Source organism: Tinamus guttatus, unplaced genomic scaffold (assembly GCF_059628265.1).
Source record: "Tinamus guttatus ecotype Peru unplaced genomic scaffold, ASM5962826v1 Tinamus_guttatus_pri_ptg000663l, whole genome shotgun sequence".
NCBI classification, from domain to species: domain Eukaryota; kingdom Metazoa; phylum Chordata; class Aves; order Tinamiformes; family Tinamidae; genus Tinamus; species Tinamus guttatus.
In genome coordinates this window covers 15,096-32,186 of record NW_028289197.1, presented here as the reverse complement: position 1 = coordinate 32,186, position 17,091 = coordinate 15,096, and the positions used below count along the sequence as shown (strand labels likewise).

Here is a 17,091-nt window from a genome sequence, read left to right as displayed (position 1 = left end):
GGGGACACATGGAGTATCAGGGACATGTGAGACATTGGTGGGTCACAGAGAACATCGGGGGACATATGAAGCATTGGGTGGACATATGGTGCATCAAGGAGACATGGCAAGTTAGAGACACGCAGGACATTCAGTGACTTGCCGGGGAAGGAGACACGCCAGGGATGCAGAACGTCACAGCAGGGATGGGGGCAGTGGGTCTGTGACAAGACAGGGACAGCCCGAGTTTTCCCCGTCCCAGCCATGGGCATTATGGTGGTCCCTGGGGTGGTGACACCAGTGTGGGCACAGTGTGGGGACACCCTGGGAGCCACCAGCACTGGCTTCCTGGTTGTCCTCGTGCCCCTGGGTGCCTCCGTGGATGCTGAGCGTGTTGGGGCCCCCACAGGGCTCCCGCCAGGTGCTCCCTGAGCAGCTCAAGCCGCTCTGGGTGTGAGACAGCCCTTCCCGAGAGCATCGTTGTGGTAGAGACGGCCGAGAGGCAGGGCCAGGTGAGCGTCGGGGCACCCCCAGGTCCTGCTGGGAGCGGGGGGACACGGGGACCCTGCCGGGCACGTGCTGACCCCTCTGCACAACCACCCCTGTCTGTCCCCAGCTTGTTGGGGACCTGCTGCAGGAGCAGAAGAAGCCACTGGTGGCTGCTGTCAAGCTGCAGGCCGAGCTCTCGGACGTCCTCACCCGCATCCAGCACCAGTGAGTGTCACTGCTGGGTCCCCAGGATTACTCCAGTCACCCTCAGTAGTTTCCATGTCTCCTCTGTGCCAGGCCTGGGGTGCCCATATTGCCCATGTCTCCTCCATGTCATCGTTGGGGTGCTCGTGGTCCCCAGGTCCCCCCAGTGCCATGTTTTGGGTGCCCATGGTCCCCATGACCCCATTGGGTGACCCCACCCACCCCAACATGCCCCAACGCTCCATGGGATCCCCAGTGGGTCCCCCCCAACCTGGTACCCCCCCACACACAGTGGGAGCCACTTTGGGTGCCCACTCCCAACCCAACATGAGAACCGCTGGGTTCCCCCGTGACCCTGCTCTGGGCCCAAAGGGGAACCCAAGCGTCCCCTGCGTGTCCTGAGTGGTGCCCTCGTTGCCCCAGAGCTGCCAGCACAGGACAGAGGTGCTCCAGGCGGTGGAGGTGGTGGTGGTGGGTGCACAGGGGGGCACAGCCCCCTGTTGCCTTGTTTCCTGCGGCGGCTGCTGCTGGGCACCCGCCGTGCCGAGTGGCCGGGCTGTCTGCGCTGCCTCCTCGTGCTGCAGGTGCGTCACCTTGGTCGGGGACAGTGCAGGGACGCGGGGGGACACAAGGCATTGGGGGCCACGGGATATTGGGTGGACACCTGGGGGATGAGGGACACATGGGAGATTGGGCACAGATGGGATCAGGGACACAGGGGGCATGTGGGATTAGGGATACAGAGGACAGGGGAGGGAAACATAGAGAACCGAGGACATGCGTGGCATGAAGAACGCAGGACATTAGGAACACAGCAGGGCCTCGAGGGGCCAAGGGCACAGAAGGCACACAAGACTTTGGGTGTGGGAATGTATAGGATAAAAGTTTCATGAAGGGAACCTGTTGAAGATTGCAAAACTAGGACTGAGGAACTGCTGGTGAAGCAGAGGAGATCCAGGATTGGTCACTGGGATGCTGACGCTCCAGGATTGGTGGGTTAAGATGTGTGAAGGTTATATAGATACCCAACCCTGTTTGGGTATTTATACCAACCCTTCAGCCTTTGGCTGAAGACCATTGGCCCATCAATTACTCTACAGTGCTTATAACCTACTTTCCAAAGGAACTTTGTAGCATACGACAGTTTTCCTCTGCCTGAATTCGTGACACTTCCGAGGATCCTCACCTCCCTCAGCATCACAAACCTCAGCTTCTTCTGACGATGATGATTCTATAAAATGAAATAAAATAGCAGAAAGTGATGTTTCACCTGTTTATAACTCCAGAAAGCAGTTTCAAGTGTCTTTTCTCAATGCATAGTACAAGGGAAACACACACAGTAGCTTTTTTCAGGACACAAAGTGACAAGAGGGTAAGAGTACCATGTTGGGTTTATGACTTTTCTTTCAAGGATATGTACATATATCTTTTTATACTTCTCAGTGGAGACCTTTAAATTAAAATCAGTAAGTTTGGATATGGAAATAACAAAACTTAAAGGTTAAGTTTTTGATAAAACAGTGCAATGAAACAAAAAAGTCTAAAATACAAGTAGAAACAGATTTATAAAAAGTAGAGCTTCTGAAGTGACCCTTTAGCAGCCCATTTGTAATGGGACATTGACAGAAATGGCAATGAGCAGCTGAAGTGGCAAAGAAATGCAATCTACACAGGTTACATGCATGCAATAAATGCAGCAAAATGCACTTGCAGAAGAAGTTTAAATCAAAGTTGAGTGTGTGTATATAAATATATTCAAGAAATTGTATCTCATTTATATGCAATAATTTATCCCTGGAGAGTACCTGTGCACATAACCTACTTTCCAAAGGAGCTTGGTAGCATATGACAGTTTTCCTCTGCCTGAGGCCGTAACACTTCCGAGGATCCTCACCTTCCTCAGCATCACGAACATCAGCTGCTTCTGACGATGATGATGATTCTGTAACTACAGCAGGAGGATACACTTCAGAGGAGCTCTCATGCACATCTCCCTTCCTGAAAATTCTTGCTGTGCTGCAGAAAACCAGGAAAACTGCCCCACTATTGCTGTAGCAAGAGCACTGTTTCCCATGCTGAATAATACTGCTCATTTACTTGACTTCTATGATTCTATGACTTCCCACCTGTCTGTGGCATCTGTTGCCTTTTATTTGTGTTTGGTTGTGAGCATGTTGTGAATGTGTTCCTTTGTTTTTCTGAGCATCTGTCCTGAGCTCAGCCCAGCCCTGCCCTGACATCCATCCCTCTGGCTTGTAACCCCAATGGCAATAGAGAATTATGCACACATGGAAATTATCCAGTAGTTAGCTCACTTCTGTGAGCAGTAAAGATAATTTAAAGCCAGAATTAACCTATCACCTGAGTTGCATAAGCTTTTTCAGCAGCTTCATTCTTCTTGGAAGCATACATCAAGTTTCCCTGCTTAAAAGAACCAAGAAAATCAGTCACAAATATGCAGAGCACCTGACATGCACGTACTTTGTACCTGTATAGAAACTTTATCAAGGCACTGCATATACACAAAAGATCCAATCTTTCTGCTCTACTTGAAAAAAAAAGGAATTTGGACCTACGCAGGAAGCTACGAAGGCAACTTTCTAGCCTGCTCACAAAATGAAGTGTTCAGCATCCCAAACGAAGAATTCCAGTTACCAGCAAAAGGAGGCAATAAGGATTGCTGTGTGCTTCAACAGCAGCTCCTCCAGGGGCACAAGACTACTTAAGATGACGTGCAATGCAGGCACAGCAACAAATACACAGAAAGCAGCCACCAGGAAATGTGGTTTAGAAATTAGAAGGCTTCAAAACCCTAAAAAGGTAACTCTGGAAGTGGCTTTTAATCAGTGAATATTCTAAAATGGGCTTTAAGTCGACTTAAGAAAATGCTTACATGCTACATTTGCCTTTCACAGCTGACTAAACTACGCGATACAGGACATTCTTTGTAAAGTGAGGAGATTTTAAGAAAAAAATACAGGTCATGAGGAATCAAAGTTCGAGTCACGTCACACTGACAAACACACGGAGGCATTCTACAGTGCATTTTATAGGCTATAACTTAACTGAGCTTTCCAAACTTTTTTTTTTTTTCCCCCCAAGATCAGAAACTTAACTTGGGAATGAAGGCTGAAAGGACAGACAGCTTGGTTGTGCCTATGTGATGAGAGGCATCGGGCAGTCTGTTTGCCTCTTTAATCCCCAGTCACAATTTTCAGTAAGTTTTGAAGTGAATACCCAAGTCCTAGTAAGTCTGTAAACAGTTTGTCCATTCAAAAAATCGCTAAAAAGCAATTCAGGAAGCATGGTGTAAGATGCATATGGTGGCATTTCAGTGCAGCTTCACATTTTCTAAAGATGAAATTTCCACCACCCTTGGAGAATACTTGTGGGAATACTTGTGTTGTGAATGAAGTTCTTATTCCACTGCTATAAAATTGATCTTACTAGTGTTTATTTACATAGGAAGGTTCTTATAATGCATTCACTTTTAATATCCTTCCCTTTCAGTTTTTGCATTGTAACAAAAATTTACTCAGCTCTGTAATTTTGTTCCAAGTGAAACCACTGAAAACCAGTGAAACCTGCCAAACTCCCACGTTTCATTTAACAATCTATTCTCTCAACATCTTCAGCTGACTTCAGCCAGTGAATTCCGAACTTTGGGGGCTAAGTGCAATAGAAGGGCAAGGGTTGACCAAGTGCGACCCTCATCTAGAAGCCAGCCTCAACGGAGATCCTGGAGATCCTTCGGGGTTGCTGTTACTCACCTTCTTCCGCTTCCTCATTGCTTTTGTCCTCATCTGCTGTCAGGTCTGGGGACTGCGTCCATAAAGAAAGAGGATGGGGAGAGAAGGGAGAAAAGAATCTCTGCATTAGTTTATCAAGAGTAGTTTATCACTGCAAATGCGCAAGCGTGCAGATAAGATCTCAGCAATCAATAGAAAGAGAGATCCCAAGACAGGTCGGGAAAGAGGTAGGATTTTTATAAGAGCGGGTGACCTTCTCTGGAAAAGTCACTCTGCTTCTAGAGTGCTGACATTAAAGTTAATGTAATCACGGTTCCTTTGTAGAGTGTTAGCTGCAGATGTAGCATAGCACTGTACACTGTATATGCTATTACACTTCCTTTTTAAAGGTTTTATTTGACCAGACAGAGGAAATACAGGATTATACTACTGGGAAAGTTAAATTCCATATCTAATGAAAAGGATAGAAGCACTTCACAATGGCCGGCCTCACAATGGCCCTCTCGTGACCTCACAACGGCCGACGTCACAACAGCCGATGTCACAATGGGCCTCTCGTGACTTCACAAGGAGCATCCCGTGAGCTCACAATGGATGACATCACAATAGAAGACCTCACAAAGGGCCTCTAGTGACCTCACAATGGAGGACCTCACAATGGGCCTCTCGTGACCTCACAATATAGATTGAAACCAAAAGCATAAAAAGAAGATGAAAGAGAACAACAAGAATACAAATGAGAACAATCTCCTTAACGATAACAAGAACATTAACAAGAACATAAGCAACAAAAAACACTACTTGAAAAATCAAAAAAGAAACATTTCCATACCACGTTCATGACGGCGTCTGTGGGCGCAGCGCTTGCTGGCAGCAGCCAGGGTGAAGGGGCCCGTGGCCTGCAAGGGCCAAGGAGCCGTTGGCATTCGCAGCACCGGGAGCAGGGCTCTCTGTGCCAGGGGTCTCTCTGTGCCGAGCGGTGGGGCCCGGAGCAGGCAGTGCCGGGCCTGCCCGCAGCAGCCTCCTTCCCCCGGCAGCCCCTCTGGCAGGGACGCGGGGAGCCCAGGGCCAAGCGGAGCAGAGAACAGGGCCAGGGCAGCGGTGCGAGCGCCGAGGGGGGCGCGGGGCTTTGGGGCCTCCCTTGGGAGGCGTCGCGCAGGCTGCCCCGGAGCCCCGCAGCTGCCCCGCACCCTGTGGGCACCACGAGTGGCCCTGGTGCTGCGCAGACCTGCTGCTCACCTGGCCTTGCTGCTGCGTGGCCAGCGCTGGGGCCACTGCTCCACGGAGCCCTGGGGAGCATCGGTGTTCCCGTGGCGATAACTGCCCCTCTGGAATGTTCCGTATTGCCGGGGGGTGACAGCAGCGGCAGGGGCCAGGGGGCCGCCGTGAGGAAGGCTGCTGCTGTGCTGGGCTCCTCCTGGCACGGATGAGCCCGGGGGCAGAGAGCACCGTGCGGCCTCGGCCTTGCTGGCTGCCAAGGAGGGCTCCTCAGGCAGCGCCCTGGCACGGCTGCCGCCTGCCTGCCCACAGGCCGGGCTCCGCTCGGGGCTCTGCTTTGAGCCCTGCATCGTGGTGGGCTCCACGTTGTTGCTCTACCCTTTAGGACTTCTTGACCCAGGCCTCCCATCGATCAGCTCCACGTGTCTTATCTCTAGACACTTGACATCCCGTCTCTGCAAGGACTGGGATATCTCCATACAATTTACGACTCCTTGGCCTCCGCATCCCGTCTCCGGGAAGACTGGGATCTCTTATCTCCATACGATTTACGACTTTTTCACCTTGGGATCCTGCTTCTGGGAGGACTGTGGCATCAGCTCCAGGTGTTCTATCTCCATCAGCACCAGGCCCAAATGATGCTCTGCAGCATCTACGGAGCGACGCTGGCACTGGAGCTGGAGGAAGAGGAGCACCAGAGCACGCAGAAAGGGACAGACTCTGCAAGAACGGACACATAAAAGCAGCACGGATTTCCCCCTCCGCCGCTGTGTGCTATTTCCCTCCCAGGTGTGTGGTTCATCCCCTGCACCCACTCGCACGCTTTCTGGCCCTCAACATCCCTTGCACCGAGGGCTGCGGGACAGCGCCTGCACCCAGGCACCTGTGCCCGCACCCAGGCGCCGCCAGTGACACTCAGCTGCACTGGGGGTGGTGGCAACTACAATCCTGCTGCATCTCTCCCGCTTGCTTCTCTTTTCCTTCCTTTTCCCTTCTTTTCCGCCCTGGCCTATTGCGCGTATGAGAATAAAACTTAAAAGCTTTTTTCACATTTGACCCATTTGTGTTTTAATCTCGCTCTTGGGATTGTATCGAAACTTCCCCCGACCCCGCGGCTTCCATCTCTGCAGACACACGCACTCCCTCGCCCCCACGTTACCGTCCCACTGCTTTTCCCACCGGCCCGGCCCTGGGTCCGCGCCCCCCCACACACCACAACTTTACTAGGTCGGGATGGTTCTTTTCCGCCAAAATGCCGCGGCGGGGACCCTCGCCCCCTGGCGGGGCCTCGTCAGCTTTCCTTATCCTCGTACTTTTGGCCGTTTTTCGCCCGTTTTTCGGCCGTCTTTCGCGGCCGCTTCTCCGCTCGTGGCTGCGCTGGCGGCACCTCATGGCGGAAGGGCACTGCGCGTGCGCGGGGGTGGGGACTGCCGCTCCTGCCCACTGCACACAGGGCCTCTCGGTAGCCGCGGCCGGGGCGGGGGAGGGAGGGAGTCCTCCCGGGGTGGGGGGGCGTGCGCGCATGCGCAGTGCGTCCCTCCCCTCCATGCCGGGGCGGGGCGGAAACGCGCGGCACCGGGAGGCGGTTGCCCCCCCCCGCGGTCGCCATGGACACAGCGGAGCCGGTTGCGCAACGGCCTTTACTGTCGCCCTGGAAACACGGGCGGGAAGAGGGGGACCGGGAGGGATTTGGGGTGGATAGAAAAAGTAAAATAATAATAATAAAAAGAAGAAGAAGAAATAATAAGAAGAAGAAATAATAAGAGGAAATAATAATAAGAGGAAATAATAAGAAATAATATTAATATTATTATTATTATTAATAATAATCCCCAGTGGCCACTGGGGCTGATTTTTGGGCCTGAGCTGCCTGGGAAAGAACACACGACACTTAAGCTGCGACACAGGAATGTAGAAAGAACGGGGACATAAAAGGAGCCCGGATTTCCCCCCAGGTGTGTGGTTCTTCCCCTGCACCCACGCGCACGCTTTCTTGCCCTCAACATCACTCGCACCGAGGGCTGCGGGACACCCCTGAAAGAAGAACAAAAATAATAAAAATTAAAAAGAAATAATTAGAAAAAGAAATAAATAATAATGATAATAATAATGATAATAATGGCCAGCTGCCATGGGGATTTTTTTTGGCCTGCTTCTTTAGCTTATTTAGAACGAAACCCACTCTAGCATGAAGTTAAAAATACAGAAAAAGCATTTTTGCTACTTAATATCTTTTAATATCATTTGTTGTATTAAGTGTTTAGCAAATATGTTTTCAGGCAGATGTTTCTGAAATGCCTGTCTTTTGTTACACACATTTGCTTTCCAACGCTTAAAAATAAAAGTCTTCCAGCTTTCCCTTCAGTTAGGAGGAGACTTTCTTTTTAATTCCAATCAAGTGTCTTCCCATTAACGTTTGGAAAGACGATTTGTAAGGGGGTTCACGAGGCTCGAACAAGCATGAGAGCAAGTCTGGCTGATGCCGGTGCCATGCAAATGGACAGGGCCGTAAGTGATTTTAACTCATTGTGTTAGAGGGATTTTTCCAGGGTTTCTGATGGAACCTTCTGTAGGCTGCAGCTTTCTTTAAGGTGTAAACTTATTCTGTTGACTTGATCTTTAGGTCTGGTTTGGTGTGGGTGGTCTTTCTGAGCACGTTGCAGTGTTAAAAGAGATGCTGATTTTTCCGCTGCTTTATCCGGAAGTCTTTGAGAAATTCAAAATTCAGCCCCCAAGGTAACACACCTTTACAAAACTCTAATTCAGCTGCCTAGGGGAGGATATTACACTGAGGCATCAATATATTTTTTTGTGCTTCAAACATTTGGGCATTGTTGAGTTTTTTTTTCTAAGTAGTAAAAATGATTTATTTAAAATGCATAAAATCTAGAGTATATGCAGGTTCAAAATGTAAGCAAAGGCCTTGGCATGATAGAAGACCTGGTGTGTGGTGCTTTAAAAAGGGAGTATCACTTGCCTTAATCTATTAATACTAGGGGTTCTGCCTCTGCCTTTTGACTCAAGACAAGCTATAATGCAAGCACTTTGCTTCTAGGCTAGAAAAGAGATTTTCAAGCTTCACACACGAAACTGGACCCCTACACCACGTGACACGTTCCTTGATGAGCTGGCTGAAAAAGCTGCTGGTAAGTTCAAAAATGAAGCGAGTTCCTGCATGTGACTGAGTCTGCAGGAGTTTCAGCTCGTGGCGCACGGCAGGGGGGAACCAGGCTCTTGCACCTCGCTGCACAACTAGCCAGGGAGCCAGCTGCGTGTCCTCAAAGCCATCAGAGTGAGACACTTCCATCCACTTACTGCTTTACTTTCTGTCTCTCCAAACAGCAAGTGGCTTTTGGGGCAACTTCCTCAGGAGAAAAGTTTTGCTTAGAAGGTTCAGGAGAAAAGTCTGGCTGGTTTGTAAGCGTGCAGGGTGGCTAACAAAACCTCTGGAGTGCAGCAACACTTTTCACATTTCCTATTAGACTGTTTTAACCTGCATGCAAAGTCTTTGCATGTTGCACTTTGGCACCTTGACATTTCTGTGTTGCCACAGCCTGACATAATGCTCCATTTGATGTTCTGTTTTATTAGGATACTGTGGTGCTGATATCAAGTCCGCGTGTGCTGAAGCCGCCCTCCGTGCTTTGCAGCACTGCTACCCTCAGATACACAGAAGCCCTGAGAAACTGCAGCTTGATGTCTCTTCAATTAAAATAACAGCAAAAGATTTTTTCATGGCTATGGAAAGAATTGTACCAGCTTCACAGAGGTCTGCGGCTTTGCCTGGACAAGCATTATCACCCATTTTTAAACCACTGCTTAATAAGACTTTTCAGAGAATTTTACGAGTCCTGCAGAGAGTATTTCCCCATGCAGAACTTGTCCTAAAGAAGGAGCAGCAGCAAGGCAGGACCATAACATGTACAGCTGGTTAAAACTACTTGTTGTTTTAGCTATCATCATTTCACCTCATATGAATTGAAGCATTTGTGGATCACACTGTGCGATGTGTGAGATCACATGCATCAGACTTCCTGGCAACATCCTGCTAGCTTTTCTACCTGGAGACTTGCTAGGTTCATTTTTATTGGTAGAGCAGGCAGAAAGCCACAACAAATGCAAGCAGAGATGCTAAGTGATCCATAATTGCTTCCCCTCTCTGTTCTCCGCTTCTACCTTCTCCTCCCTGAGTGATCCTGGAGGATCTTTGTGCAGAAGATGTGTTGATCTACACACCCTGGCTTAGGAGTCTTGAGACAAAGGCCAGTTGGTGGCCATCACATTCACTTAATTCCCATACTTTTACTGTGGGACACAGATTCCAGACACACATGGCCTCGTGGGTTGTGTGGGTGTCTAGCAAGTGCAGTTGTTGTTGCTGATAATCACATTTCTTTGTCCTTGGGGCAAAAAAAGGGACTTTTTGCCAATAAAGAAATAAAACTTCTGCAAAACATAAGACTTAGGTGAGCTTTGTAGAGCCTTGTGCAATCTCTTTAGACCTGTGGTAGGATCAAGTCTTCAAAAATCGCATTTAGTGTGAGCCCATCCAAGGGAGAAAGAGAAGATAAGTGGGTTTGGGGGCTGCTTTGGAAGCTGTATTAGAGTGAGAGACATGCAGACTATCCAGGCAAGTTAAACCCTTCTTGTCTTGCAGATGATATGAACGCTACTTTACAAAGCAATTTCATCTGGAGTGATGAGGAGTCACTTTCAGCCTTTGAAGATGAGGAGACTTTTCCTGAAAAGACTTGTCGAAAGAAGAAAATCTTCCTTGACTTCGAGAGGTAAATGCCTGTCCCCTTTTAGGTTCAGAATCTTCAGCTTGTTGTGTCTTTGGAAAGAGATTATGCTGCTTGTGTCTTCTCTCAAGAGAAACTTGAAACAGAGCAAATTAACATTGATGTCTTTAATCATCACTATGTGTTTTAAACTTGCTGTTTTCTACTTTTGTTCCAGAATGCTTCTCACCAGCCAACGTGTCACAGGCCAAGGCTCTTGCTCTCTGGAGAGCCAGACCGTGGGCAAAGCCCCCACTTGGCGCCTGCAGTCATGCACGCCCTGGAAAAGTTTCCAGTTTATACCCTGGACCTGCCAGTTCTGTTTGCTAGTGCCTCATCACCAGAGGAAATAGGTGCACAGGTATTTTTTTTTTTTCCTTCTTTCTTTAATCTCATGAGATTCACTGTCTGTAAACTGCTCACGTGAGTTAAGTGAAATTGTTAATGGAGGTGGTCTGCTTTTACTGTACTTTGCTACTATATTATAACATTTTGACCTTTGATGAGAGATGGACACGTAAGCACAGATGTTCTATTGAGTCGTGCGGCTCTTTAGAAGTTAACTTACATGTAAGCAGTCTTGCAATCAGGCAGCAATCTGGATCTCTGTCTGTGTAGCTCTATCAATTTTTGAGTCAAATCAGAAATTTTACTCTACTATTAATAAGTTTTGCATGGTGAGGTGTGTGGAGCTTTTTGGTTTTTTTTTTTTTTTTTTTTTTTTTTTTTTTTTTTTTTGTACTTTGCCTGTATGCACTTCTATTTTATTAGGCCAGTTTGATGCGTAGTTATTTATGAGCAGCCTGTGCTCCCTGGTTCATTGCTCTTACCAAAGCTTTCATTCTACTAGTTTATCCGAGAAGCTCAGAGGACAGCACCAAGTATAATTTATATTCCACGGATCGATGTATGGTGGGAAACAGCTCGCGTTGCGTTGAAAACTACCTTTACAATGTTATTAGAGAACATTCCAGCATTTGCTCCGGATTTGTGGCTTGCAACAGCAAACGTATCGTACATGGATCTCCAAGATGAGGTATTTCTATCAACACTTTTCCCAATTCTTTTATTCAGTTTCATTTTACGAATCCTTTAAGTAATGGGTGTCTGCTACAGGCCACCTGGCCAAGACGAGGAGGTTGATGAGGCCTTCTATAGGCAGCTGGATGTTGCCTCACGGTCACAGGCCCTGGTTCTCATGGGGGACTTCAACTACCCCGACATCAACTGGGAGGACAACACAGCCAGGCATAAGCAGTCCTGGAGGTTCCTGCAGAGCGTCGACGATAACTTTTTGACGCAGGTTGTGGAGGAGCCGACGAGGAGAGGTGGGCTACTGGACCTCGTGCTATCAAATAGGGAGGGCCTAGTAGGAGATGTGAAGGTGGGGGGTAGCCTCGGCTGCAGTGACCATGAGTTGGTGGAGTTCAGGATTCAACGAGGAGGAGGCAGGGCTGTAAGTAGCCTTGCGACGATGGACTTCAGGAGGGCCAACTTTAGCCTCTTCAGAGACCTCCTCGGTAGAATCCCATGGGCTAGTGCTCTAGAAGGAAGGGGGGCCCAAGAGAGCTGGTTAGTTTTCAAGCGGCACTTCCTCCACGCCCAGCAGCAGTGCATCCCTGTGTGTAGGAAGGGAGGCAGAGGGGGCAGGCGACCTGCGTGGATGAGCCGGGAGCTTGTGGCAATGCTCAAGCAGAAGGCAGCGGTATACAGAATGTGGAAAAAAGGACAGGCCCCCTGGGAGAAATACAGGAACGTGGTCAGGGAGTGCAGAGATGTGACAAGGAAAGCTAAGGCACGTCTGGAAGGCAAGCTGGCAAGGGACGTTCAAAATAACAAAAAAAATTTCTTCAAATACATTAACAGCAAAAGGAAGATCAGGGAAAACGTGGGTCCGCTGGAGGACGGGATGGGCACCTTGGTTACAAATAACACAGAAAAAGCAGAGTTGCTCAATGCCTTCTTCACTTCGGTGTTTACCAAGGGCAGCCCTTTAGAGCCCCAGGCCCTAGAGACAAGAGAAGAAGCGGGTGGAGAGGAAGACTTGCCCTGGGTAGAGGAAGATTGGGTCAGAGAGCACCTAAGGAACCTCGATACCCACAAATCCATGGGCCCTGATGGGATGCACCCCAGAGTGCTGCGGGAGCTGGCAGATGCCATAGCTAAGCCGCTCTCCATCATCTTTGAAAGATCCTGGAGAATGGGGGAGGTGCCGGAGGACTGGAAGAAGGCCAATGTCACGCCAGTCTTCAAAAAAGGCAAGAAGGAGGACCCAGGCAACTACAGGCCAGTCAGCCTCACCTCCGTCCCCGGAAAAGTGATGGAACGGCTCATACTGGCTGTTGTCTCCAGGCACATGGAGGACAAGAAGGTGCTCAAGAGTAGTCAGCATGGATTCACCAAGGGAAAATCTTGCCTGACTAACCTGATAGCCTTCTATGATGGAATGACCGGCTGGATAGACGAGGGGAGAGCGGTGGATGTCGTCTATCTCGACTTCACCAAGGCTTTTGACACCGTCCCTCACAACATCCTCCTGGGCAAGCTCCGGAAGTGTGGGATAGATGAGTGGACAGTGAGATGGATTAGGAACTGGCTGGATGGCAGGGCCCAGAGAGTGGTGATCAGCGGTGCAGAGTCTAGTTGGAGGCCTGTGGCTAGTGGGGTCCCCCAGGGGTCAGTCCTTGGTCCAGTCCTGTTCAATTTATTCATCAATGACCTGGATGAAGGCACAGAGTGCTCCCTCAGCAAGTTTGCTGATGATACCAAACTGGGAGGAGTAGCTGATACCCCAGAGGGCTGTGCTGCCATCCAGAGGGACCTGGACAGACTGGACAACTGGGCGGTGAAAAACCTCATGCAATTCAACAAGGCCAAGTGCAAGGTCCTACACCTGGGGAGGAATAACCCCAGACACCAGTACAGGCTGGGGACCGACCTTGTGGAGAGCAGCTCTGCAGAGAAAGACCTGGGTGTCATGGTGGACGACAAGTTGACCATGAGGCAGCAGTGTGCCCTCGTGGCCAAGAAGGCCAATGGGATCCTGGGGTGCATTAAGAAGAGCGTCTCCAGCAGGTCGAGGGAGGTGATCCTGCCCCTCTACTCAGCCCTGGTGAGGCCGCATCTGGAGTACTGTGTCCAGTTCTGGGCTCCACAGGACAAGAGGGATGTGGAGCTGCTGGAGAGAGTCCAGCGCAGGGCTACAAGGATGATCAGGGGCCTGGAACATCTGCCCTATGAGGAGAGGCTGAGGGAGCTGGGCCTGTTCAGCTGGAGAAGAGAAGGCTGAGAGGGGATCTACTCAGTGTCTATAAGTACCTCAAGGGAGGGAGTGCAGAGGACGATGCTGGTCTCTTTTCAGTGGTGGCCACTGATAGGACTAGAGGAAATGGCCAGAAACTGAAGCACCAAAAATTTCATAGGAACTTAAGGAAAAATTTCTTAACAGTGAGGGTGCCAGAGCACTGGAACAGGCTGCCCAGAGAGGTTGTGGAGTCTCCTTCTCTGGAGATCTTCAAAACCCACTTGGATGCAGTCCTGTGCCACGTGCTCTAGGTGTCCCTGCGTATGCAGGGGGGTTGGACTAGATGATCTCTAGAGGTCCCTTCCAACCCTAAGCATTCTATGATTCTATGATTCTATAATACTGTCCTCCCTCAAGCCAATGGATCCTTTTATTACGAGGGCACCCTTCTGAATCATGTAGATTTGCTTAGACACAAAGCAGCGCTGAGAACGTTTGTCTTGGTTGTTTTGTGAGTCAAGGGACTCGCTTCCACTTCAGCAGGAAACCTGAAAGGTGGGGGATGTCATCACTCTGTCAGTGCATCGTGTGCTCGTCCATTCCCTGAGCTTAAATTCTAGAGCTTTTCCTCAAAGAAGATATTTGCCACCCTGACCTAAAGAAATCTAGCCTTTGATCACCAGGAAGATAGCATTTATATTATTTTTCAGATCATTATTAAGCTTAATTTAAAAAAATCCTCTTTTTGACGTAGTGATCTTGTACCTGAAATGTCTTTCCTTCTCATGCCATAGATACAGGAGTTGTTTATTGAAGATTATGGAGACGTTTTCGATACCCCATTGCCTGCTAAGGAAGAGAGAAGCAACTTTTTTGAGGACTTAAAATTAAGTCAAGCTGCTAAACCTCCTGCATCTAGAAAGAAAGCAGGTGAGCCTATTCTATAGATAAAAATTTGCTAACTGTATGTTAACACCCTTACAGTATTTGTTTTGGTAGTGGGTTTCCTATCAGTAACTCTGTGTGTGCTCCTATTTGAGTGCTGCGGATGGAATAAACTTTTCTGGTTCCCTTAAGCTCGGCAGGCCCTGGAAGTGCTGCCGGTGGCGCCGCCGCCTGAACCTCGGGAACCACCACGGGGAGAAACACAAGGGGCAGAGGAGCAGGAGGAGGAGGCCCTTGGTGCACTTAGCGTTTTCTTAAGGGATGTTACTCTCAGACTTGCTACTGATGGACGTTTCAAGGCCTTCACAAACCCTGTTGATGCAGATGAGGTAAACTGCTCTGGGTCTGTAATACTGTACTGTCTGGGTGTAGTTTTAAGTGCCCAGTGTTGGTGTGCTCTAGCGAAAGGCTTATCTTTAGCACTGCACTAAAAGGATTTCTTTTTGGAGGAGCAAAAAGTGTTTTGTATTTTATTTTGCTGACTCCCTGAGGCTCTTCAATGTCCTTTTTTTAAGTAGTCACTGAAAGCCCTGGTTTCCTCCTAGAAAGTCAGACCAGCTACCACCAGAGTTTGCCTGGGGAAAGACTTTGATATGTAGGTATGCTACAACTCTGAAATAAACAGTCAGATTTCTTTGGGGCTGTTGGAATAAAGCCTAAAGCTCTCGCCACGTGTTTGTTGGCTGTCAGTGGTTCCTCTGGGAACTGGAGAAGAGCAGATGTTTGAAAAACAATTGAAGATTCCGCCTGCCATTTTGTCTCTGGCTCCCCAGTACAGGATCAGCCATAAATGACATGTGGTTTCATCTTCCCCCAAAACTTCCAAGTCCCTCTTTTTCTCATTTAATTTACTGAATTAGCCTGTTAAGATGGGGGCATATACTTCAGAGTTAGTTGCAATTTTAATACAGCTGTGTATCAGCAAGGGCCCTGTTCCTCTGGGCATCCCTCGTCTTTCCCTTCCAGGCTCTTGACATGTGAATAGTCTAAACAAATAGAGGTCTCCTCACCTAAACTAGCCTTGAGGCTCCTCTCACGCTCCCAGTAAGGACATAATTAGCTCTGCTCCAGGTATCTCCTCCTAAGGGAGATGCCTAGAGCAGCTGCTTCCAAAGGGCAATTCTGGCAGCGGATTTCCTGCTGCCCAGAGCAGAGCCTGGCTCGGGTGGCTCAATCCAGTGTATTTACTGCGATGTTCTGAAGCTGAAGGAAGCAAATCCTGCTCTGCATGTCTGTTCCCTTCGCTGTCCCACACACACTCCCCAGCTTCCTGCTGCCTTTCTTCTCCCTTCCAGTGTGTCTCTTCAAAGCCCTTTGGAAGAGCCCTTCCTTTTTCAAGCAGCTAAGTGGTTAATTCCACTATCTGCTCATAATGTCACAAATATTCAGGGTTTTTAAGAAGTCATTTATTTGAATTTATTAAAATAATGTGGGTAGATACTGTGTAAGTCTAATACAACCTCTGAACCCATCTATTTAATTTGTAGGCACCTGATTATATCACAGTTATTAAACAGCCAATGGACCTTTCAACAATTCTCTCTAAAATTGACTTGCACCAATATATAACTGCAGGAGATTTTCTGAAAGATCTTGATCTAATCTGTAGCAGTGCCTTAGAATACAAGCCAGATAGAGAAGCTGGAGGTGAGGATAGCTCTTTATCCCTCATTTAGACAACCTTTAAAATGCATAGATTGAGAAGAGTTGTCTCTTTACAATGGCCTTGGGATTAGCTCCCTTGAAACATCCACAGAGAGCATTTCTTGCCGCTTTAAAAATTGGTGTAGTGTTAAATTATTTAGAGATGAAATTATGTGCAATCGGTGCTAATGAAGATGTAGTGCCTCTGCCTTGATTATTAACTTTTATGTTCTTCTGCCAAAACTATTCACTGAAATAGCTTGCAAAACCTCTTTGGGAAAAGAGTTCATCTTTTCCATATGATCCAAATGAAGGATTTCACTTAGCTAGTGGCAAACACTCAGTTCTGACTGTCAAATTTCAGATCGTCTCATTAGAGACAAAGCTTGTGCTCTGAGAGATGTTGCCCATGCCATAGTGAAGGAGGAAATGGATAAAGACTTGGAACAACTTTGTGAAGAAATTAGAGAGTCTCGTGAGAAAAGAGGTATGTATTCCAACCCTCGGGATTTGAAGGCTTGCCTCAGTATTTGAAAGTAGAAACGTGAGACCAACTTTTTTGCTGTCCGTTCTTCATTGCAAGGCTGCAGCTCTTCACAGGATGTGCCATCTCACTACGAGGTGATGCCACAGCAGCCCTCTGTTTCTGCATGTAATAAACAAGATAACAAGTGTAACGAAAGAATAGAGATGCCAGTGATGCCTGGAGCCTGCCCTACACCACTGCCTAATGGCAAGTTGCTTTTTCTTTTTAGATTTTTTTTTTCTTTTTTTCTCCCCACCAAGAGGCTTTCTGGGTGATATTGCTAATGCCATTGATATCCTTCTTGTGACAAGG

The 17,091-nt window shown here is 48.3% G+C and overlaps 1 protein-coding gene across 1 annotated transcript in view; it reads left to right on the top strand.

The window, feature by feature from the left end:
* LOC148591956 (ATPase family AAA domain-containing protein 2-like) overlaps window positions 1–16,285 on the top strand; it is a 37,827-nt gene extending 21,542 nt beyond the window's left edge. The window contains exons 2-6 of the mRNA XM_088536397.1: window positions 10,599–10,781; window positions 11,271–11,456; window positions 14,459–14,594; window positions 14,742–14,938; window positions 16,097–16,285. Of these exons, the coding sequence (XP_088392523.1) occupies window positions 10,599–10,781; window positions 11,271–11,456; window positions 14,459–14,594; window positions 14,742–14,938; window positions 16,097–16,285 (891 nt within the window). The remainder of the gene's footprint in view (window positions 1–10,598; window positions 10,782–11,270; window positions 11,457–14,458; window positions 14,595–14,741; window positions 14,939–16,096) is intronic.
* Window positions 16,286–17,091: the final 806 nt, after the last annotated feature.